We start from the raw sequence: 23,985 nt of genomic DNA on the forward strand, positions 1-23,985 counted from the left end.
GGCAGTTTCCTCACCCTTCTCAAGATCAATTGTTCCCTAAAAGACAAATCCTGAATGATCACTGAGATTTGTGTGTTCAGAAGAGAAAAATAAACAACTTGCTGAACTTTATTGGCTGCACATATAAACAGACCACACATACTTGCCATAATAGTTTTTGTTTCATAAGTGTATTACTTCTGGTATTCCACCCTCCAGTCTTATTTAATCTCTCCAGCACACTTATTTCTAAAAATATATTTCATCTGTACATTTTCGGACCTCAATCCTTTATGCTGTGTTAAAGTGTACAATATAGAAGCCTGCCATACATGATGACTTTAATCCATGGAGGTTGCATTGGGCTTACACTAAAAAGGCTGTTATGTAGTTTTATAGAAATTACAAAATAATTTTACTATATTTCAATATCAGGTCCGTTTCATTTCCTTTAACCATTTTTTAAGACTGTTTATTCTTTAATTTTTTTAATGAATGCAACCAACATAATCAGCTGGGCTGAACATTCCTAGAACTTACAGGTTTTTTGAACTTCTGACATCAGCTCATTAATGTTTGATTACATTATTCGGTCAATTTTCAAAAGCAATGCCTAATTATTATTAATTCAGCCAATAAGTGCTTTTGAAACTGGCTGAAAGGACTAAAGTAAAAGGCAAAGTCTTGTTTTTGTTTTTAGCATCGGGTTTCACCGTTTTGGTTTGCACCACAATCTGACAGCAAAGACGTGTGATGGTATGCGTGAGATTTCTCTGGTTAAACTCTACTTTCCAATGGGAGTTTGGAGTGAACTTAAGACACACAGTTTTCCAGGAAACAAACATGATTTTATTTATTTATTTTTACCCAAAACATTCATGTAATCTATAACATAAAAGGCAAGTTTAAAGCAAGCCTTTGACATTTTCTTTTGACTTTATTTTTATGAAAACATGTCAAACACATGCACACATATACTGACAAAACAGCATAAAGTGAAAACGTGCATTTTTTTAGCACAGCTTCTATGTGGAAAACACTGCAAAGTACTTTTTAAGGCAACATTTATGCATTAACCGAAGTCATTTATGGTTTAATTTACTGTTAACCTTCCAATACACACTATTGAGCCAGCCAAAAAAAGTCAAGAAGAATCATTTAAGTTTATTTTCTACCGCCACTTAGTGGTAATAGTAAGTCATTACATACAAGTGATTTCATTTTAACATTTCGATTCACAGGCCTGCAAGTTATGTGGTAGAGTAAAAAACATCATTTCCAAACTAATTGTACTTTCACTTTTTTATATACATCTTAACAAATATATTTTACATTAAATGTTTTGCCATCACAGCCATCAAATTGGAAACCAATTGAAGTTGTAAATGATACTTTGCTTACCTGGAGGGGTCTGTTTGTCAACATTTTCTTGAGCATTTTTGGTTTCAAATTCTTCCTCTTCTTTTGTTTTACACCAAGGTTGCAAATTCTAAACAATTCTGGTAGTCGAAGATTCCTTTGCTGTCTGGCATGGTCACAGACACAGGTGTTCTTCATCAGCTCTGATTGTCTCTCCCACAAGGAACTTTTATCTCCTTTTTATTTTTGACAAATCTGCACCAAAAAAGTTTTAAAAAAGTGTTTTAAAAGACCCATTTTAAAGACTCCAAATGTGTTCTTCAAATAAAAATGTTCTTATTTCAAACTTTATTTTACAATGTTTTTTTCTTTTCTTTTGTGACGGTGAATATCCAAGTCAAAAAATGATTGTTAAGTTTAGTTTTGCATTTAGGACATTTATCCTACACAAGTCTTCTCTGCTTGGGTGTATTTTATGTAAGTGATGTAACTCTCAGCTCTTTCTGTGGACAGAAGGATTGATTTAAAGACCCCCTTTATTAGATAGAACTTTGGCTGGGATGCAGAAATCAGAGCTGTGTGATACTAATGGAAGAATGCAGTTAACATCTGTTTTTGTGTCCATTAGCATCAGCCTGCCAAGAAACTGCTTTCAGGAGCCAAGAGAATTTATTGATACAACCTCTTTAGCACCGTAGCATCAGGTGTTAAATGATTTGTGACTGATAGCTTAAACCTTTTTGCTTTGTGTCTGTGTTCTGTGTTTTATTTTAGAAACATCAGCCACTATCGGCTACATTTCCTGCCAAAAGGTTTAAGTCTTTGTTAGGTTCTTTTCAGCAAATTTCAGCTTTTCTCTGATTGCTACTTGTTCCAATCTGTCTAAATTTGAGGTCTCTTACCCAACAGCTTAGCTCATTGAAGGCTATTTGTTAAATGAATGTTAAGTCAGTCTTTAATACCTTAAACTCTTAAGTAATGTCCAGAAATATTATTATATTTCAAATCTCCAAAAATGTTAACCGTTGGAAAATTAAAGCACCTACAGTATTTAGGTTATTTCAACCAGTTTGTCACGACATAATAATGATACTGCTGCACTATAACAGATAATCACAAACATTAAAGAATAAATAAATAACATTGCAAACCAGTTATTTAATCTACAGAGGAGTGAAAAGTTTTTTGTAAATAGTTTGGGTTTCAGAGATGTGATATTGTTTCAATATATCAAATAGCTAGTTGGTGGAAGACAACAAAAAGAAAAAAAAACAAGACCTAGTACAAGACAATTTGGGGGATTTGTTGGTGAAATTCTCCACCCAAGGCCTACAATGTTCATAATGGGAACAGCTGTGGAAGACAGAAAGTAAAAGAGAGAATCTGTAATGGCTAGCTTGACGGGACAGACCCAGACGCTGGAACCCGGAAGAAAAACGCAGGAGAGCTGAAGGTGAGTAATAATGTTTAATTGTCTAGATGTAACGGGATGTCAGATTATGGCTAGTGGCGTGACTGGAGGTTTGTTCGTGGCTCGTTGCGTGACCGGAGGATTCGACCGTGGCTCGTGGCGTGACTGGAAGTTTTCGGCTGAGGCTCGTGGCGAGACTTGAGGCAGGCTGAGGCTTAAGGCAAGACTGGAGGGTTCTCTGAGGTTTAGATCCGTGAGAGACAAAGACAAAGGTGACCACTCATGGGAATGATGTCCTGAGAAAGAGGCAGAGGCAGAGAGCAAGACTTAGGCAGGCGCTAAAGTACATGAACCAGAGATTTCAGTGACCAAACTATGCACCATCAGGGGCAACGAACTGGCTAAGAATGCTGGATCATCTTAAGTAGCCAGGCAGGTGATGAGGTGAGTGGTAACAGCTGTGTCGCATCAGGAGCCAAGCAAAGAGGAGAGCTGACAGAGGCACCATGACAAAATCAAGGAAATCCCACTGTTTGCTGATATGAGAAAGCCTCTCAGAAAAACAGAGACACCAATCATGGCAGCAAAGGAATAAGCTCCAAGAACTGATACAACATGAATGTTGAGTCAGAACATGAATGTTCTGACTCTTTTGATCGGATCTGGGGGGTTCTGTGGTAGAGTTCTCCGTGAACTTGGGTTGGGGGGTCGCTGGTGTGGACATGTCCCCAAAATATCGTTTCCCCACGTCAGGACAAAGCCTGGTCTCTACATTCTATCATTTTATCACTTTTTTATTTATTTATTCATTTATTTATTTATTTATTGATGTGTGTGTGTGTGTGTGTGTGTGTTTTTGCGGGGGGGGGGGGGGGGGGGGGGTTGTCGCACGGTTTGTCTTGTCATCTTGTTTTTAAATTTTATTGTTTTTTATGCACAGCACTTTGAGTGACATATGATGTTGAAAAAGTGCTATATAAATAAAGGTTGATTTGATTTGATTTGATTTGAATGACGCCAGCTACAGGCTGTGCATGGAATGTCACAACAAAGTGGCTGGTATAGTGTACATAACCACCTGTATATGGACTCCTAAGGTCAAGATGGACAAACATATGTGGAGATAGTCAAGATAGATCTGTCTGTTCAGTTGATATCATTGGGGAAATAATAATAAAAAAATTGCTGTTTTTTCTTTTCTTTTCCACCAACGTTACAAAAGACAAGAAGAAAAACAAACTATTTTATTGACTTCTTTTTTTGACAAAAACATTTCTTTTGAAGTAGCCACAAAAATGACAAAACAGTATTCAGATATAGATGTACAATGTAAAGAAATACATAAAGCAGCAAAAGTTGTAAAGATTTTCCACATTCAAAACAGTGTTCTGTCTACATTAAACATTAAAAAATGTTTCACATAAAAGAACATGTGCAGTTTTAGCAATTTGTTGAAATCTTTTGGAGGATGCTGAGTTGGCGTTCTAAGTTTTGACAAATACATGTTTCCAACATGAGCAAATTTACTGCCAAAATACTTACAAAGTTCAAGACTTGGATCCTTATTTACCTTTATTTCATGGAGTCTTACAGGTCTAAGGAAGTTAGAATGTCCTTTCTGGGAACATCCATGAACAGAAGGTGGACTTGAGTGAAACAAAGATCTCTTTTTAGGTGTGAAGGAAACCTGTGCAAATTCACATTAAAGACAAATCAAAAATCCCATATTTGTTAATTACATATCCTCAAACAAGCTTCAGTTTTATTTATTTCACTACTGTTAATGCATTTTAGCCAGAATTTTGCGCATAAATTTAACAAATTAAATCAAATTAAAAAACTTTTACTGTACTTTTTGGACCATCTAGCAGATTTAAAATCTGTGAGTTTTTCTAATAACTGACAGTCCACTTTATAATCCAGTGTGCCTTAAGTATGAATTCCGGTTGTGTTCACTGACCTCAACATGTTCTGTGGAACATAGCGGTCAAAAATCTGTAAAATGTTCGACTTTGGTAAATTACAAAGCTGCACAGCTTAATTGGACTGTTGGAGCGTTATGGATAGTTTAGTCAGGAGCCTGGTGAAGTGAAACCTACTATGCTGCAACTGTGAACAAGTTGTATAAAGTTTGACCCATCTAAATATTTTGTTTTCCTGTATAGTCCAAAAAATACCCTACTTCTTAAATTTAAAATACAGTTTTTTTTTTCTTTAACCAAAGAAGGGGTCATAGGAAGGGTCATAGGGTCATATGTGGCTCTAGAGCCTCAGGTTGCAGACCCCTCAGTGTTTGCTAAGAATGCTAATAATCTATGTCTAAAAACAGCAGTGATAGGCTCCACCATTACAACTCCAGCTTAAAACGTGTTTTTTAATGTAAATTTGCAAAATAATTAAATTCAATTTTAATATTTTATGCATAGTTTTTAAAACATGCAGATAATATCATAAGAACACCACTGCTTGTCTCTCTTTTTTTGCTGTCAGCCACAAAGCACCTGCTGCAAAACACATCAAAGCGGTGAGCAACACAAATCATGAAATGTACTTAACTCCTTCTCAGACTGTCACCAGTGTAAGTCTTGCAATATAAATAGCCTCCTCTTTTCATTACACTGCTGCATCATTGCCAATGGAAAGTTGAGAGTGCTGCATTCTACAGAGTGCTAGTAGAAGACAAAAACAGTGTCTACACTATATCCACTTACAACTTAATATCATTACTGTTCTTTATTTTTTAAGAGGATGACAAATGAATACAGAACTTAAACTTTTGTGACAGATCCTTTTCATCAGCTCCCATTTCTTCTGTTATTTAACACTGTCTTGAGGGGAATCATTTAGCTTTAAGAATAATTACAGATTAGGTATCCACATTGATTACAGGGTTGTATTGCAAATTAGAACAGTCTTTTATTAAACTCCCTTGTAGAAAATCAAAGTTTCACTAGATAGTTGCACACAAAAAATATTTCACTTCAAGTTTGGCAACACAAACTGCTGTTAGGACTTTTCAAGGATCAGCAAAAAGCTTGCAGAAACCCCCCCTTCCGCCTTAATTTGTCCAGGTGCCAACTCTGATAGGCACTGCACATCATGCCTGCATTTAATTTGTTCTTGTATTTACTGTAACTTTTCTGTACTCTTACGTGACCTTACAAACAAACTTAAGGATGAGTCCGAACCTGCTAAGTCCTGACAAACAGAAGATCTCTTGTCCCTTGTCCACAACTTCATTAAAACAAACACGTTTCTTGTTGTCGGGAGTCCAGTGGCTCAAGAGAGTAGTTTCACTGCCTCAAAAACTTCTGATGAGAAGTTCAGGCTAACAAAAAGGTTGTTTTCCATTGATTCAAAGCTGTCTTCTGATGGAATGCTGTCATAGTTGATGAGGCTGCTCTCACTAGTGGGGCTAATGACGATAATCCGTGGAACACCCTGAGGTGACCTGGGGGCACTGGATGGTATTTTTTCTTGATGCAGTGAATCAGCGGAGTCACTTATGCAGTTTTTGAGCCTGGCGACAGTGCGGCTTTTCTCCTCGTGAGTTCCGGGAATCTCGCTGATTAGATTCTTGCTGCACCTTTTTGTAGAAAGAAGCAAGGGGAGAGTGGCGATAGTCAAAGAGTTGGAAACCAGTTCATGGTTCAAGTCGCTCAGTGGGTCACCAAGGGTAGATGGATGCTGGTAATGTGAAGAAAACACACACAAAATCATATAGAAAAAAAAGTGAAAACATTAGAAATGTGTAAATATATTTTGTGTATTTCTCATTTTATTTTAAAATTAGAATATGCTTTTCGTCACTACTGCAGCTGTTTTCATTAGGTTTCTTGTACATTTTCAATAAATCCCTGAATTAAAATAAAGAGTAGTAAAAGCCAAAGCTCTTTATTGTAGCATGAAATTAAAATTGCTGGACTGAACTGTCACGCAGAGTGACATCTGCCACAAGGACGACAGAAGTGAGTGACAACTGCTCATTGATCTGCCACTGAGGCAGCAATGGATAATGTAAGACGGGAGGAAAAAAAGTGAGAAAAAGAAAGAGAAGAATGGAAAACATAGTTTTCACATTGTCTTTGTGTTGGGTGCTGATATCAAAATGTTCTTCTTCTCTGGCTGGGTGCCTCATGTAGTCTCAGATAAATGAGGGTTGGAGTTTATGCTCATAATTCCTGATTACTGGTAAGTTTTTTTTTTTTTTTTTATTGCCTGGCTAAAATAAAACAAAGCTGTTCTGTATTACTGATGGAAGTGACAGAAGCTGTTAGCAAAACACCCCTCACGCAGCACAAGGCAGGCTCATTTATGTAATATCTTTCATTTAGTGACCAAACGTAAAGATTTTAAGATTTTAAGATTTTTATTAAACGTTTTGAGAAAAACTCTTAAATTTAGAAAAAAGAAATGGGAAAATATAAAAAATAAAAACAATGGAAAAAAACTGAGTTGTTGGCTGAGCACAAAATTTTAGTTGTTAATATGTGAGTTGTCATTTTTTTTTACTTTATTTTATTTTCACTTTATTTTCAATTCATTTTTTAATCTCTTGGTTTAATATATTTTTCATAAACCTCTAATAAAACAAACTGAAGGTTCACAGGCCAAATTTGAAACCTTCAACAGGACTTTTCTAAAACGCACATATTATTTAAACAATTAAGCCCTTATTCCAAAAGCTAACTTGGGTTTTTTATACATATATATTTAATACACTTTTTTTCAAAGGAACCATAATATCACAAAATCAAAATGGAGAATTCTCTGAACTAGTTTGGTCTACCTTCAGAAAAAAAAGTGATTTCACCAGATGGATATGACATCCATAATATTTACAGAAATTCCTTATACAACCATTAGGATCACTTAACTAGAAATCCTCAATGTCATTAACATAGGGCCCTCACATTTGGAGCTAAAAATGTCACTGAATATTGTTTTTTGTTTAGTTTTTATTGTTTAACAGTTTCAGTTCTTACCTTCTCTGTTGTATAGGTGTTTATCTTTTTCCACTCAGGTTGCCTCTTACAGGATCTTTCTCTGCAAGACCCTCTGTACGATGACATCACCCTGAAAGAATTGCTGGATTTTCTACTCACAGCTTCCATCTGCACATCCTTTAGTTCCTGAAGGAAAGAGAAGAAATACTGTGAAAGTTTAATGAAATGGGTTCCCAGAAAGGACAAATATCTTGTTGAAATAATTTATTTTCATGCCAAATATTCAATTTGTTTTTTTAATTTAGAGGATAACCGGATCTAGCTGAGATTTTTTATAAAGATGAACCCTCTAATTTCAACTGTGCTGTATTACATCAGGAAGATTTACCTCACTTCTAGCTATGCTGGATTGTTACCTCACTCCACACACCATTTTTAATTAGGCCTTTACTTTAAAACAAACAGCTCCAAAGTTTGCCTTCTTCTCAGCCAATCACAATCATAGACAGTTCTCCGTCCCTCCTCCACCCTGCTCTCCACCTGGAGCGTTGCCTTGTCATAGTCTGGGGCCTCATTTATAAACGTTGCGTACGCACAAAAGAAGGCGTACGCCACTCTCTACGCAATAGTTGAGATTTATAAAAAGCAAACTTGACGGGAAAATGTGCGGTCCTCCACGCAAGCTCTGACCCAGGCGTACGCACAAAAACGGGTGAAATGAGAAACGGCGACACCGTCGGCAGATGGAAGAAACACGTGAAAGTGACAATCCTGCCTCTCAGAAATAACATGAAGACTTCACAAAGCAAGTCTTACAATTAACAGCCTACACAAACACCCGTTTGATCGATCAGCAGTGAAACAAACAAAACAATCAAACGAAAATTACAACAGAAATTCAAATGAACACTTATTTGGAAAAAGAAAAGTGAAATATGTTCTGCAATATTGGCATGTTGTGCAATTCATCCTCATAAATAATATAGTTAACAGAACGAAATAATGTACAAAACTGATATTCTCGTCAGTGTGTCCGTCTGGCGGAGCAGACAAAGGTGTGGGCGTGCGGACGGACGGATGGACGGACGTACTAATTATCCACTGGGGAAAGTTGTTTTCATATTAAAACATTTCTTCATAAGCTATGGAATTATGGTATACATGCATATGCCTTTAGTTTGTTTTATTTTTGATAAAACAATGTATGGCGTATGTCTCAACCATTCAGAAAGCAACAAGAAATTACATTTGCGCTGATCAATTTCCCATTTCCACGTGGATTATTACCGACATATGTAGCTTGTCAGATGTAATTAAATGGAGGGAAATAAAATGCCCCATCACAATGCGTAATGACGCACAATGGCTGATCTTACGCTCTTAGAAGATGTGGCAAATGGAAGAATTCGGAGTGAACGCATCTTTAGACAGCAAGAAGACTTGCTGGCAAATGAGGACGAGTGGCTTATGAGCCGGTTCTGACTTCCTCCAGCCGTCCTGTTGGACCTCTGCGGGCTTTTGGGCCCGGCGTTACAGAGGAGCACTCGGAGGAACCACGCGTGTCACCCGGTGCATCTGGCGCTCCGGCCCCCCCGGCGCATGCATCTGGCGCTCCGGTGTGTCCCCCCCCCCCCCCCCCCCCCCGCCATAAATGCTGTAGCCTCACAACCTCGAATGGTTGTGAGGCTACAGCATTTATGGCGTCCGCCACCGTTTGCCGCTCACGTGCCTTTTTGGCATTAGTAATGTCCACACTGTGCCCTCCAAACAACACTTTTACTCCTTTTTTCCACCTCGCCAACGATAACTTTTACTTCACATTGAGTGAAGTTACGTTTTTTTGATTTCCTCTCGGTGTTTGGCATGGTTCCGCAATCAATGAATATTCATTTGTGGGCGTTTCACGGACTATTTATGGGCAACTATGGGCGTGTCATGAAGCCGCAAAAAGCTGCGCTGCATTTAGAATCGGTTGTGATTTATTAAGGGAAAGATGCGTAGGATGTGCGTGTGCACGGTTTTATAAATCCGAATATTTCTTTGCGTACGCACGTCCCATGTTTCATCCGTACGCCATTTCTGACGCAAATCCTACGCAAAGCTTTATAAATGAGGCCCCTGGTGTTTATTCCACTAGTTGCAGGGCTAAAGCCCAAACACACTAGGAACAATTTCGGATCATCAATTAACCTATGAAGCATGTTTTTGGATTGTGGGAGGAAGCCGAAAAACCAAGAGAAAACCCAGACATGCATGCAAATTCTACACAAAAAGGACCCAGCCTGGATTTGAACCACTGCACTGCCATGCAGCACCCAAACTGAAACATGAGGCTCTAATTTCTACAAAGAAATTATTCGGAAAGTGTCAGTGTCACAACCTAATGGATGTAAACAGTACAATAAACATACTGTACATTTGTGAGGGCCAGTATCTATGTAACTTGATGGAGAATCTGGCTACAGATTCCAAAGTGGTTTTACAGCCACAGCTGTAGCACAAGCACATACCTCAATAGTAACATTTAAATAAAGACCAATTTATGATCATTTACCATATCGGCGCGACTTGGCAAAGTGTTGATAAAGTGACTTCTTGAGACTGAAGACTGTCTGCTGATGATGGAGTCCCTGAAAGAGGACTCACTGAAGGAGTAGGAGGTGCATTCTTTTGGAGGATTAGGAGACAGGAACCTCAGACAAGAAACTTTCTCTGCCAAGGTCATCCTGTTTGGATGCAGAATGGAGGAATAGTTTTAGCCAAACCTTTTCATCAATCAGATTGTTGCAATACGGTTACATAAGAAAACCGGAAAATAAAGCAGAAGAAATCAACAAAAGAAGTTTCACCTGTATTTGTTGTGTATGATAGCATATATGATGGGGTTGTAGATGGTGGAGGCTTTAGCTATGACCGCAGGGACTGCTTTAGAGTACGGCGACAGGATGTCGGCATGACTAGGCGAGAGTATAAAAAACATCAGAATTTCCCTCAATTTAGTAATAAAGTTTTATTTTGATCTGTGATTGTTTACTGTTGTGTGAGAAATAACCATGGAGACTAAAAGGTAAACTTCCCTCTGGCAGTTGATGTCCATTTTGTAACGAAAAAGCGTTTATGATCAAGGATTAACATGTGCCAGATGCTAAAAAGAGCTGGCTAAGCCTGTCATGTTTGCCCATGTGTGAATGTGTTTTCCGTGCAAATGTGTGTGAGCATCTAAGCCCACCTAACCCTAAAACATGAGCAGGAGAAGTCATTTCACCGTTTCATAACTCATCAGTTGCATCAGTGAAGTGGTTTGGTGAATTCTTTGGTAAGATGAGGACAAATGAGCAACTTTACCATCTGTTGTAACTAATTTTGGGTATCTGACCTTTGCGGATGCAAAGGTCCGATTTATATATTTAGGCAGCTGAATGAAAAGCAGCACACAGACGCTGGTCTGCAGCAATTACTTTACTTAAAGGAAAGGAATCATTTTTGGTTACTAAACAGTTTGGAGGTTAATGGCTCTAGAACTAAGCCTTTCTTTTGAAGGTGACAGAAAATGTGAATGAAAAATTTGTGTTGAATGGGTGTTTTTTTTTTTTTTACAACAGAACTAGCTTCAGTCACAGAGGCACTATTAGTGTAAAACAGATTCTAGAAATGAAACTATTCCTTTACTTTTTTACTATTTTTTTAAAGAGTAATCACAATATCTTGCAAAAGGATTATGACTAAATGGATAGTTAGTTTTCTCTGATCATATCCTGGGCTGACAATATGTGTTTCACACTCGCCATTCTAAGTGTGGGTCTCAGCCCAGTGGATTCACACAAAAATGAAATGGTTCAGTATTTTCACTTGTATACGACAATTGGACTGAGCGACGCCTAACCCCTTGGGTTCCAAACAGGAAGTACTCGCTTGCTCCAAGAGGCCAAAATTTCAGAGATGTCTATTGAGAAATAAACAGCTATTACTCAGTCATTATATATGTCAGAATAACAATTCTTGCTCTACTACCCTTTTTTAGCATGATCTTGCTAATCTGTCTGTGAAGATTCTTGGTCATCCAGGTCTTGAGAAAATGAAAAGTTCTAAAAAATACAACTAGACAAAATGTGTGGTTTGAAGACATTTTGCCTCTCATCTGAGCAGCTTCTTCAGTTCTGTCCAACTGGTGTTGAGCAAGAGATATATATCCTCATTGCTGGAGTTTCCTTCCTTTCATGGCCAACAAAGTCCCCTTCAGACCGAGTCGTTGACCCCTAAGCCGCTAGTTTCATTAACTGTCCTGGGTAACCCCTGGATGATGATGGCTTTTGTCATACTGAGTATGGTTGTGCAGTGATTTTAGTGCAGGATTGTAAATGGATAAAAGATGCACTGAGTCCACCCCCTCAATTCAATGAGGGAATTTTTATTTTTACAAAGATGGCTTCCTTGACTTCTCTCTCAAACCAGCGATGTTCCCAGGAGAGGATCTGGACCTTAATGTCCTCGAAGGAACGTCCTTTGTCTTTTAAGTGAGGGCGGACGGCTGACTCTGGTCCACTGGAATTGGACTGTCTGTGTTGGCTCACGCCATAAACGCAAAATGTTTTTTTCTGTATAAAACTGATACCTTGGTAAAATTATGTGGTGCCTGCTGGCCCCCATCAAACTTTCAAAACGTTTGATTGACAGGTTTCGGATCAATCACTGCTTACTGACGACATGAGGCTTCAACACAGCTGTATCTATATTGCAAAAAATAGCAACTGAATTGACTTAATTGTGTTGGAGCGAAAGTAAGCATTTTCTATGGATGATGTCACACTTCCTAGGTCCAGTTCTCATATACAGTCAATGGTTCAAAACCTGGAAAAGTTGGTTCCAGTCTGGTAATAACTGAAAAATGTGCCTCTTCCTTAAGTATTTTGTTAAAAGTAACTCAGTTAAAATAAGGTTAACCTGAAGCCAAAAACTTAAAGTGACTTTTATTTTTGGTTTGTTCTTCATAGCTGGAAATAAATTCAGGTGTCAAGGGATTGAAGGAAAATGTCCCTCTTTACTTCCACATAAATTTGTGTCAAAGTGGGTTGTTTTACCAGAAAGTAACAAGGTTCGGAGACGGCAAAAAGATGACAGAACCAAAACCTCACCTGAAGAAGACTTTTTCCTCTTTTTAAAAAAATGTTGGCTCTTCTTCACAAATTGTGGTCACCAAAAAAATTATTCAAGCTAAAGACATTCCTGTAGATAAAAGAGCAGATGTTCCTACATTTTTTTCAACAGGTCATTCTGTATTTCTCCTCTAAGAGATCCACACTTTTCCCATGATTTCATCATGTTGCCTTTGAACTCTTCATAGAATAATATATAAAATATTTTCTGCTTTAGGTAATTTTTTGGAATTAATCTCAGGGCATCCACCTTTTTCTTTTTTTCCTCATAAAATTGGCAATTTGTTTTTAACCATCAACATGTTAAACATGCACTTTACCTAAAAAGTACATTTAATAAGAATTCAAGTCAGAAACATACACGAGACAAATAGAAGAAGAAAAAAGTCTCTTACCCAGCCCAGGAAATGAGTGTGACACAGGCGTATGGAGACCAGGACAGAACGTAGACCACAATGACAACAAAGGCAATCTTTGCCAGTTTCCATTCACTCCTAATGGTCTTTTGTTGAATCACAGTAGATTTTCTCACCTGAGTTCCAAGACGTTCCACCGCCCTGCAGGTGAAGCGGAATGCAGTGAGAACTGTACTTCATAAAAATGTGATGCAAAATCCCAGTACCTGGTGGTCTTTCTTATTGACAGGAACATTCGGAGATAGCAGTAAAGAATAATTCCCAGTGGAATAAAGAAAACAAAACAGCACAACATCATTGTGTAGCTTCTATTAGCTGGCGTGTAGGTAACATAATCCCATGTGCAGGATGTCATCAGGCCCTCAGGGATGTAAGAGCCTGAAAGAGTTGGAGAGAAAATGCATAAATGTCTATGATGGTAATGCAATTTAGTGCAAATGTAAGAAGTCTTTTGGAAGTAGGATTAAATATGATGCAGTGTGAGAATATAAATAACATTTAAAGACAGAGAAAAGCAGTAAAGACTTTCAGTTAGCTTTGGTTCTGTGTTCAGAGAGCACCACGCTAATGTCTTCAGTTTGAGAGAACTTACTCCAGCCAACCAGAGGAGCCAGACTCCAAGCCAAGGAATAAAACCAGACCAAGAAAATTGCAAGAGTTGTTTTTCTTTTTGAGCTCCAGTGGATAGTCTGCAGGGGCTTGGTAATAACCAGATACCGTTCGACTGAGATGGCCAGCAGGTTTATCATGGAAGAAATGCCAAACAGGGCTCCGCAGAATGCATAAACTTTACATCCTACAAGAAAAGCCACTCAGTTAGACAATGTACAGTTCGATATAACATAACACATTCTGATTGAATGAAAAAAAAAAGTACCTGTCTCCCCAAACATCCATTCCCTGTAGAGGCAATTTATGAAAAAGATAGGAGACTGTGTGAAAGCCATGAGGAAATCACTGATGGCCAAGTTCATGATGAAATAGTTTGGCAGGTTGCGAAGCTTCTTGTTGCTGCAAAAACACACAAAAGAGTAACACATGTAGCACTAAGTACAAACATATTGTACAGTAATGTTGTCAATGACAAACTATTATTCATGAGAAGGTTAAATGTTTTCAGGATTTTTACAATCAACAAATCAATGGTTTCAATTTTAGTTCTTTGATAAACTTCACTACTTATGTTTTATTCTTTTGAAATTGTACAAAAAAGATAAATGTTGAGGCAGCTGGAACATTTTTGAACATTCAGCTTCACAAAATAATATGAATTGACTCTAACCTTTGACCCAACATTATATCCGTGATGGTGCCACATTGCACATTTCTATTTGAAATACTTTTATACATAAACTGTTCTTATATGGAATTTTGCTGAGAAAAATCTTCTAAATGCACATGTTTTGGCAGGTTTGTATGGCTTTGAGCAGTGCATTTATTTCCATGAAAAGTGCAATAGCATGTCCTTCAATTTGCAGAACTGGGTATTTGCTGTGTTGTGTTGTAATTTGCTCCCCAAAACAAGCAACACTTAATGGCCAAAGCCTAAAATACTCACTGTGTACCATGCACTGACATATCTGAAAAGAATCTCAGTCATTAGTGTCATTTTAAAATGAGAATATGTAACTAAAAAATAATAAAACCATTAAAATGTCAACATTATAATATACTTTACTTTATAAGGAACACTAAAGATTAAACATTTCAACTTATGTCACCTGAAAATATATGAAACTTTTTTCTGGTCAAATTATACCAAATGATGAGATATTGTTTCACGTTTCTATGCCGTCCCAGCATTCTCTCTGTGAAACTGATTGATTAAATGTGAGCCCATCAGATCACTCGCCCCGTCTGCGTGATTGTATGCTTCTGAGTGTTTATTTCTAAATGAATGTTCTTGGAACTCGTAACACTGAACTCGATTTATCAGGACATCAAGCTCAACAGCCCATGTAATCTGTCCACAGTGATGGGCAGATGGAATATGAGGGCTTCTGACAATTTCCACCACACACACACACACGCACACACACACACACACACACACTCATATGTATGTGTGCTGACCCACTTTTCTTTGAGCATTTCATGTCAGGAGCACAAAGAGAAGTCACAGCTTCTTTAAACTGCATTACAGAGAAAACATCAACACCATTTATGGTTTTACAAAAAGTTTTTCATGAAAAGAGATTATTTTCAGAATATTAGTTCAAATCCTCAGTTCATTTGAGCTGAATCATATATGGGATTTTAACCGCTCAGTGCTGTTATGAAACCATTAAAATGGTTTTGGTTAAATGTGCAAGCATTAGCATGTTTTCTACCTAAAAATCACCGTACCACAACAGCAGAATAAACAAAAATGTCTTTGCTACTTAATAAACTGCATTTTTTTTTCAAGTATTTGTGAAATAATCATTTTTACCAAATGTTCTTCAACTATTTAGAACTTGTGGGATTTGAATTTGAAAGATAATTTTCAAAAAGAGGGGAAAAACTCACAGTGAAAGCATCAACACTGAGAGTTTGTTCTCAGTTGCATTCATCTATGCATAATAATTAGTCACTAAATGATTATTACACTTGTGTGCTCCTCAGTGTGAGAACAACTTGCATGAAACTAAAGCAAATTAAAATAATGGTGACAGTAAAAGTAACTGAAACTCACCTGTAGAAGGCAAACATAACCAGAGCATTCCCAGTGATGCCGAGTGCCCCAATGACAAATACAAACATAGCGACAATGTAGTGAGCATGGTCAGGTACATTAACCTTGCTGAGCAAACTGCCCTGTGTGCTCTCTGGATCCATGCTCTCAGTCGACCACCTCATCCAAACATCTTGGCAAGACTTCCAATCAGGCCGATTGTAAAATGTCTTTCAAATCCTTATCCACTTCTTTTTGCTTGAATTGACGTTCCATCTTTGTGGCATTTTGAGGAGATGATGCAGCGACACATGTTGCCGTGAGCTGCCAGCCATGTTAAACTTGCAATTGTACAGATTCATTTCCAACGAGCTTCATTCTTCCCATTTTATTCCAGAAGAACTAAGCACTTAATCTGGCAAACCAGGTCAAATGTAAGATGTCAAGTCCATCTTTTGAGGATTTTTGTGCTGGAAGGATGTATGGTGACTTTCTTTTCCTTTTTCCGCAGTTTTCTAAAGTAATATTCTCAGCCTCACATTGTCCTTCAGTGTGTTTCTTTCTCTCACTTTGGCCCAGAAAGGCTGAGAAATTAGAAGAATTTCCGTAGAGAACACTTGTGAACAATAGTTTGCGGTCGTTCAGATAACCAAATAACTTATAAATTTTTTAACATAAATCAAAACTGCCTTATTTATTCTTTAGTATCCTGAGGTATCCAATGCAAAATGATGTTCACGCAATCTGCAAAAATGTGTCATCCACTTTGTCGTTCTCCTATGGTCGGAGGTTTAAAAACTGGTCTTCCACCTGTAGTCCTTCAGCATTTCCTGTCTCCATCCAGTGCGTGCCTTCATCCTCTTCACTCGTGATGCCACCAATCCCCTTGACTGCCTTTTGTTTGGACTTTTTAAGCTGTGTGAGCATCTCTCTCCCAGTTCCCTGTTACTTTGTGTTGCAGCTCACACATTCGCTCTGCCTTTCTCCAATCTGTTTGCTGCCCAGCCCCTACCCACTCGTCATGCAAAATGGCTCAGCATTGAGCTCTAACCCTTTAACTACCAAACTCTTACATAACAGACATAGTGTTCACTGTGAGTATTAACCCCACTTAAGCTCAGAAGGCCAGCCACTGAAAACCAAACATGGGCTGAGCAACACATCAAGTTGAATCTGGGCAGTCTGCAAATTCATCACAGTCACAAGTATTGGGAGTCCTCTAAATGCATGAATGGAGTTGTATACTGTATGTTGCATAAAATGTAAGTATTGTCATCTGACGTGTCATCTCGCTCACCGTCTATATGAGGATTTTAATTTACTCGGCTGCTGTGAGAGTAAATCCGCTGCCCACTCCTTGATTGATTCACCATAGCTCTGATTCTTCAGGCACTCACCATGATACCCCATGCCTAACTATGTCTCTGATAATTTTGGCTTAAGAAACATTTTTCATTTTCAAGGGGTGCTAAACCTGTTTAAAGACTCTTCCAGTTGTGTATTTTAGCTAAAATTTTAAAGTTATTATAGAATTTTGGATGTGTCTTGAAATTTGTATTCTCACAACTGTCAGCAGGGTTTAAGTCACAGGAGCACGCTGTCAGATTTTTCCTTTTTATGGTGCTGATCGAGGAAGATAAGACGAAGACAAGGAATGCAGAGCTCAGACAAAGATGTCAACTAAGCCCCTCCAGGAAGGGATAGATAGTTTTAATCTGAACACAGTCCATCCATGAGGAAAAGTTTTTGATCTGTGCTCAGCTCAAAATTAATTGATACTAACCTTGAATGTGTATCATTTGAGTGCGGTCCCAGTTAGGCAAGTATTTGTGTGAATTCATGCATCCCTCAATGTGTACAGGCTCACCCATAGGAGTTAACAGGTCGACAGATGTTTTCAAGGATTAATATTGTCAGTCTTGTTAAATCCAATCACAGCTGTGGTTTTTTAGGTCTTTATGTCAGTGCAGCTGGGAAATATGGATCAAGATAATCTGGTTCCACATGGCATAAGGAAAATAATATTTTTTTTTCAGCAGACATCCCCAAATCTGACTAAATCTACCTGGAGATAATTTTGGGACATGTTCCTGGTCCTATCCATCCTGGTCACTCCCAAAGTAAATATCAGCATCTTCATCTCTGCCACCTCCAGCTCTACTCCCTGTCTTTTCCTCAGTGCCACTGTTTCCAGACCAAACAATTTGGCTGCTCTCACCACAGTTTTGTTCACCTTTCCTTTTATTTAAGCAGAAACTCTTCTATCATACGTCGCACCTGACCCATTTCTCCACCCCTTTCAAATCTGCCTGCACCTGTTCTTCACTTAACTGTTGACCCTGAATATTTAAAATCCTCCACCTTCTTTTTCTCATCTCCCTATAGCCTCACTCTTCCACTTGGGTACCTCTCGTTCAAGCACATGTACTCCTCCTTGCTGTGGTTAACCTTAATGCATCTCCTTTCCAGGGCAAACCTCCACCTCTGCAGTTTCTCCTCCACCTATTCCCTGCGTTCGCTACAAATTACAATATCGTCTGCATACATCATAGATCATGGTGATTCCTGTCTTCACAATTTAAGAGGATAACAAAACAAATTCAACTAATTGTATTTGTTCACCAGTCATTGAAATTGAATCTGACTGCTGTAACACTTTGTTTGTTACATTGATGCAGAGTAGTTTGTAGATTTTATTCCCTGAAACAACTTAAATGATTTCTTAAGTGAACATGCACAGGTAGTTAGATTATTTGCAGTCTGGTGGCTAATTCAATGTGGCTTCTGTTTCACTGCATTTGCACAACTGACCTTGGTGGAAAACACATTAGCAGTGTGAGGTGCACATGAGCTGGAAAGTGAAAGTCAGCGTTCCATGACTCATTTACTATTGATTTAGCTGGTTGCATTGGTGACCATTGCTTAAGCTTCAATCCCTGTTGAATATGCTAGCTTTTAGCATGCAATGGAAAGAGACTAATTATAATTGAGTGATGCAGATTGCCTGGCTGGAGATGCAACCTCGGGCACATGGGTCACTTTAAGATCAATAATTCAACAACAAAAGGCCATAAAAAAAGCAACGTTTACATTTAAAGCATCTGAATTCATCACAAGGGATGTATTGGTTCATATTTACTAATTCAAACTAATTTTTCTATTCCATTTAAGTCAGGTGACTTTTAGAAAGAGCAATCATCCTAACGAAGTGATTGTCTTTTTTCATATCTGTTTTAATATCAGTAAGAAAAATGAACATGTGCAAGCATTGAATGTGTAAGCATTTCTCGTATTCATGCTTTTTTGTTTGAGCTTCATTTTGACAGTCTTTACCTTTCAAGATCCTCCTATTACATTAAAATCTGCCTTTCTCCTGCTTAGTGGTTTGGACGGTGGGTAGATTTAATTTTGCAATTGTATCAAGTTTAGGACCATGCAGATGAAAACAGAGCTAGTGAAATCATTTTGAAATGAATTCAGAGAAAAAGCCGGCTTATATTGTTGAAGTATTTTGTGGCTTCAGCTTTAGAACAGATTGATGATGAAGGGAATTTTAGATCTTCTATATACAGTGTGTGATAAATTTCTTAAGCCTCTTTGTTCTGTCTGTCCAACATCAGAGCAGAAATCTGGGTTACATATCAAACCATGTGGAAGAATCAGGTCATAACATGCTCTCCAATAAAATTGAATGAAATTCAGTCAATACCAAACCGCCATTTAGCGTTCGGCCTCTGTAGCTCATGCAGATCTCAGTTTTTCTTCATTTGTTCATTTTTTCTCGTGGTCTATCCCCGCTTCTTGCTTTTTCTGTTTTTTTATCAGAAAAAAACGGATTAATTTGATTGCCAGAAATGGGAATTTCAACTATTTTAGTAAAACTAGTAAAACTAGTATCACCCACTTTTTGAGCCAAAAGAAAGGATACATGGACAAGAAAAGAAATGGATGTGATATTTACCTTTTTACTCACACTTGGTGGTTGTTGTAGCTTTGGTTGGTGGGATTGTTTTAGTCACAATGTTCTATATCCAGCCTAAATAATGAAAGTTTATCAAGCAGAACTTTTGTTTCAAAGATTTATCAAATGATTAGTCAACCTAACTGTTCAAATAAGAATAAATTAAATATACTCTTTACAAACGTTATTATTATGATTTGAAAAAGAAATGTGACAAAAAAATAACCTGTGGAGTTAAGTAAAGTGGAACAGGCCTAAAAACTAGTTCTTTTATGACAACATCATCCCATTCTGTATCACCAATTTTAAAAATCACTAAAGTCACATTTATAAATTACAAAATAATCCACTGTATTTTATCAAGTTAAAACAAAAATGATTGTAGTAAACGGAAGAAACATGTCTAGTGCACAAACATCCATTATTATTAAATAAAAACTAACTTCCTTTACAGTATTTTCATGATATGGAGATGTTTTAAGTGAAATCATTTGGACACTCAAGGAAAGTTATTTTTATAAATACTTTCTTTTTATCTTTACTCAGAAGGTGTTTATGCACCAAATCTCATCCTGTTCAGGGTCTCGGGGTTTCCTGAGCCTAATGCTCAAGGGTAAAGGCGGGGCACATCCTGGACATTTCACTAATCTGTTGCAAGGTCACACAACAGCTCTCATATTCACTCCTAAAGGGCTATTTTATTATCCCAATTTATCCACATAGCATGATTACATATTTTATCATCACGTATTTTATTATACTTTTATACGTATCATGCATTTTAGTATACTTTTACACTTCTTGATTATGGATTCACTTGGTTCTTTAAAGACATGAACATTCTGTGAAGTACGTGCTTAAATCTGTATCTGCTTTTTGTCTGTGATGAAGGAATAAGTCTCATTCGTACCAGGAACGGCTGGTCCCTTAACTTCTTGCTTGTAAGGATGAACACAGACCCATTGTAAGCCATGACTTTGATTTACACCTGTCAGGTAATAAAACCTGCTTCCCGTGAGGGGGACCTCAGAGCAGTGCAGATCACAGCAGAAGCGAAGCACTTTTTCTGCGGACGCCACTGGCTCTCCCTTTTTGCAAAAAGGTTTGAAAATACATGCAGACTTGTGTGATTTTTTTCCTTTTTCCCATTTGCACATCTGGTTTTTGATATCCTTAACCATCCGAACCTGGGAAGACCCCACGCGGCCACAACACCAGTTATGCATTTTTGGAGGGACGAAGCTTGAGTGTTCCATGCATGCATGCATGGGGAAAACATGCAAGCTCCACACAGATAGGACTCAGATTTGAACCTTCTCAAAGTGAGGCGGGAGTGCTGACCTATACACCACCATTTCACAAAAAAAGGGGTCAAGAAAACACCACAACTCTTGAAAGAGGGTTTGAAAGTGCATAAAGGAAACTGAAACACAGACAAAAGAGTATTTATTTATTTATTTTATTCATTTTTAAAAGGGGTGAACACAGAATGGCAAAGATGATTCTTATTTAACCCAGAAGCTGTAACACCAAAAAGCATGTCGCAAAGAGAAGGAAAGATTTCTGTTCAGCCATTGTGGTACTTGCATCCGTAGCCAGACCAAGGCCAGCTGTTGTTCCTGTCAAGCAAAGAACAAACAGAATAAGTTTATTTTTTTTTTATCCTTCTTTGCACACTGACTGTGTTGTTCTGTACGTACCACGAGTCAGGGTGGCGGACCTCACATTTATCCAGTAAACTGTGCGCTGCTGTGCGATTGTAGCACTGAAAAATGAAACCAACTGGCTTCAGCATTGTGTCCAAAATGCAAGGGTTTTTAAACAACAATGTGAATTTTTAAAGGAAAATCTGCAATGTGCTCACACAAAGTAAACAGGGCTCGTAATACTTGGTGGTACCCAGTTATACACAGTGCTGTTTCCCTTCACGTTGGTGTTGGCATGAGTCACGGCACCTTGAGGATTCCCTGTGCACTAAGAGGAAAATACGTATGTGTCTCTCTCATCTCCTCCTGTTCATGAGTGGCTAATGTGCAACACGTACCTGAAGGAATTTTGTGTCGGGAGGAGGAAGACTCCAGCTCCCCAGGGCATTCGTGCTGCCATCTGTCCGGGCTTCAAGGAGAACCCCCCTGTAGTCCGGTCCTTTAATGGTCACTATGGGGAAATACAAAAGGCATTATCTTATGTTTCTCTGATAAGTGTGCCTTAAAAGCTGCCTTAAGATTTAGAATTACTTCTCACATTGAAATGGCTTATGATATCAAAAGTAGGTCTAAATTACTTGGAAGCACTTAGAAAGATATACATCTTCAGTTCATATCCATGAATGAACAAAAGCAACAAAAATATTACTATCAAACATTTACTTTTATTCATTTCCATGAACAGTTTTGAGTTTCAATTAAGTCCTGTTCAGTTCTGCGGTGGATAAAAGTCATTTTTTGACAAATTCATATTTTTAACTGACTTTATCAAAGATACGAAGGTTTGACATGACAAAACATAAGTAAAACAAGATTATCTTACCTGTTATAGGCTTGCCTGCTTCAAAAGTTCTACTGTTGGTCAGAAGGGAGTAGGGAGCTGGTGAAGGCTGAGGCAACACTCCTACATGCCGGGGTAACATATCCTCACAGGCACCTGTGGGAGCACCGTTGGGGTACCCCTGGACAGCGTGGAAAACTTGTAGGATAACATACGGAAGGAGTAACATCTTCATCAGACTGAGCTTTGAAAACTACTGTGGAACTGAGCCCTATGGCGAACCTTTAAGAAAAACTGGTGCTGAGTCACATACCCAGATCATTAGCATTTTCTCTGGTATAATGCCCATGACCACAAATACGTTTTGAACACTCTCATGATTCTTAAATTTGATATTTAGGCATTTTACGGGAAAACAAAGGCCACTTTCAACTTTTCTATGAGTGAAACCCCTAAAAAGGAGAGATCAAAAGCCAGATACCACTGGTAAAATTAAATTTATTTGCAAATGGAGAAACATTTTGTTGATACAGAGCTTCACAACTTGTGTTTTTACTTTTTTATAATTTTTGGAAACTTTCGAACACATCTTCTATCCTTCGGTTAAAAGGCCTGTTTTTTGCAATCTGGATTGTGACTTAATGGTCTTTTTACTGAAAGATAAAGACGTAAAAGCAGTCACATGATCAAAAATTTGCAAAGTTATAAAACCTCATTTACCAAAGGGTGATAGAAAACTTCAATTCAGTCTGGGTTTGTCATTTAATTTTTATTGCTTAAGTTTTGTTTCATATTTGTATCATAAGATAACCTGCTTAGAGATGAAAACAGTGAAAAATGTAAGTTTTTAAGTGTTCCAGTGCAGAAAAAAGCAGTCTAGGATTGCAGCTTTTTCATAAAAATGCTGGAACCTCAAATTCATCCCACATATCAGTGTAATCTGTGAGAAAATACTGGTGGACTGCCATTTGCTAATACACTGGTTTCCTGCTAAAGAGAAACGCGTCACCTTCAGTCACAGACATTAGTTAAGTCACACTAAAACATTATTCTCTGCATGTTTACTGAAGCATTGATTTGCCCTGGGGGTGCACAGTCAGTCAGCTGAGTAAAGCCTCAGATGAAGAGGATACTGAGAAGACACAAGTCATGCATCATCAAAGACTTTCTAGTATTAGTTTATTTGATTTTTTCAAATAATTTTATAACCTATTTACAGTTTATTATCAGACGTGCTAAGAAGTATTGTATAAAGTAATACGTCAACAGCAAAGGGTCTATTCACATCACGAAGCAAAAATTAAACAGAAATTGTTAAAGGTAACAGATCTCCTTGCAAAGATGTAATAACTTTTTATTATTATTGTCTATCTATTTCCTTTATATAAAAAGCAGAAATCTTTTGACAAAAAAAGTCACTGTCCACTGTCAGTAAGATGAACACAACATAGATAAAAAGAGGAGATGAGAGTCAAACATATGTTTTTCCTTGCTATTACAGGTCAACCAATTAGATGTGCCTGCTGTAACAGCAGCGAGATAAGGTCATCATGTTCCTGACAAATGTAATGAGTCTCAATATGGTTGTTCAGTTCATATGTGTGTCACGAGTGGGAAAAT

The 23,985-nt window shown here is 37.8% G+C and overlaps 3 protein-coding genes across 7 annotated transcripts in view; all 3 read right to left on the bottom strand.

Moving 5' to 3' along the window:
- Positions 1-1,533, bottom strand: part of pdlim5a (PDZ and LIM domain 5a) — a 63,461-nt gene extending 61,928 nt beyond the window's left edge. For 3 of the 4 annotated variants that reach the window (XM_078953071.1, XM_078953070.1, XM_078953069.1), the window contains exon 1: positions 1,381-1,533. In XM_078953071.1, coding sequence (XP_078809197.1) covers positions 1,381-1,416 — 36 coding nt within the window. In that variant the 5' untranslated portion in view covers positions 1,417-1,533. The remainder of the gene's footprint in view (positions 1-1,380) is intronic. The other variant, XM_078953073.1, reaches the window with a different exon arrangement.
- A 2,446-nt stretch (positions 1,534-3,979) lies between these two features.
- On the bottom strand, positions 3,980-16,889 carry LOC101173945 (melanopsin-A). Of its 2 annotated transcripts, none has more exons than XM_023958407.2 (9): positions 15,939-16,889; positions 14,142-14,275; positions 13,857-14,060; positions 13,471-13,642; positions 13,244-13,405; positions 10,545-10,652; positions 10,250-10,421; positions 7,735-7,881; positions 3,980-6,436 (listed from the first exon to the last, which is right to left on the bottom strand). In XM_023958407.2, the coding sequence occupies exons 1-9, from the start codon at positions 16,100-16,102 to the stop codon at positions 6,029-6,031; spliced, it is 1,671 nt and encodes a 556-aa protein (XP_023814175.1). In that variant the 5' UTR covers positions 16,103-16,889; the 3' UTR covers positions 3,980-6,028. The 2 variants fall into 2 exon arrangements, with proteins under 2 accessions (XP_023814175.1, XP_078809201.1); XM_078953075.1 differs by having other exon boundaries at positions 5,457-6,335; positions 15,939-16,875.
- A 4,434-nt stretch (positions 16,890-21,323) lies between these two features.
- Positions 21,324-22,636, bottom strand: LOC101170847 (putative defense protein 3). Its single transcript, XM_004072250.5, has 5 exons — positions 22,408-22,636; positions 21,923-22,035; positions 21,743-21,852; positions 21,579-21,643; positions 21,324-21,497 (listed from the first exon to the last, which is right to left on the bottom strand). The coding sequence occupies exons 1-5, from the start codon at positions 22,598-22,600 to the stop codon at positions 21,388-21,390; spliced, it is 591 nt and encodes a 196-aa protein (XP_004072298.1). The 5' UTR covers positions 22,601-22,636; the 3' UTR covers positions 21,324-21,387.
- Positions 22,637-23,985: the final 1,349 nt, after the last annotated feature.

Source organism: Oryzias latipes, chromosome 9 (genome assembly GCF_053564925.1).
Source record: "Oryzias latipes strain Hd-rR chromosome 9, Olatipes_Hd-rR_3.1".
NCBI classification, from domain to species: Eukaryota; Metazoa; Chordata; class Actinopteri; order Beloniformes; family Adrianichthyidae; genus Oryzias; species Oryzias latipes.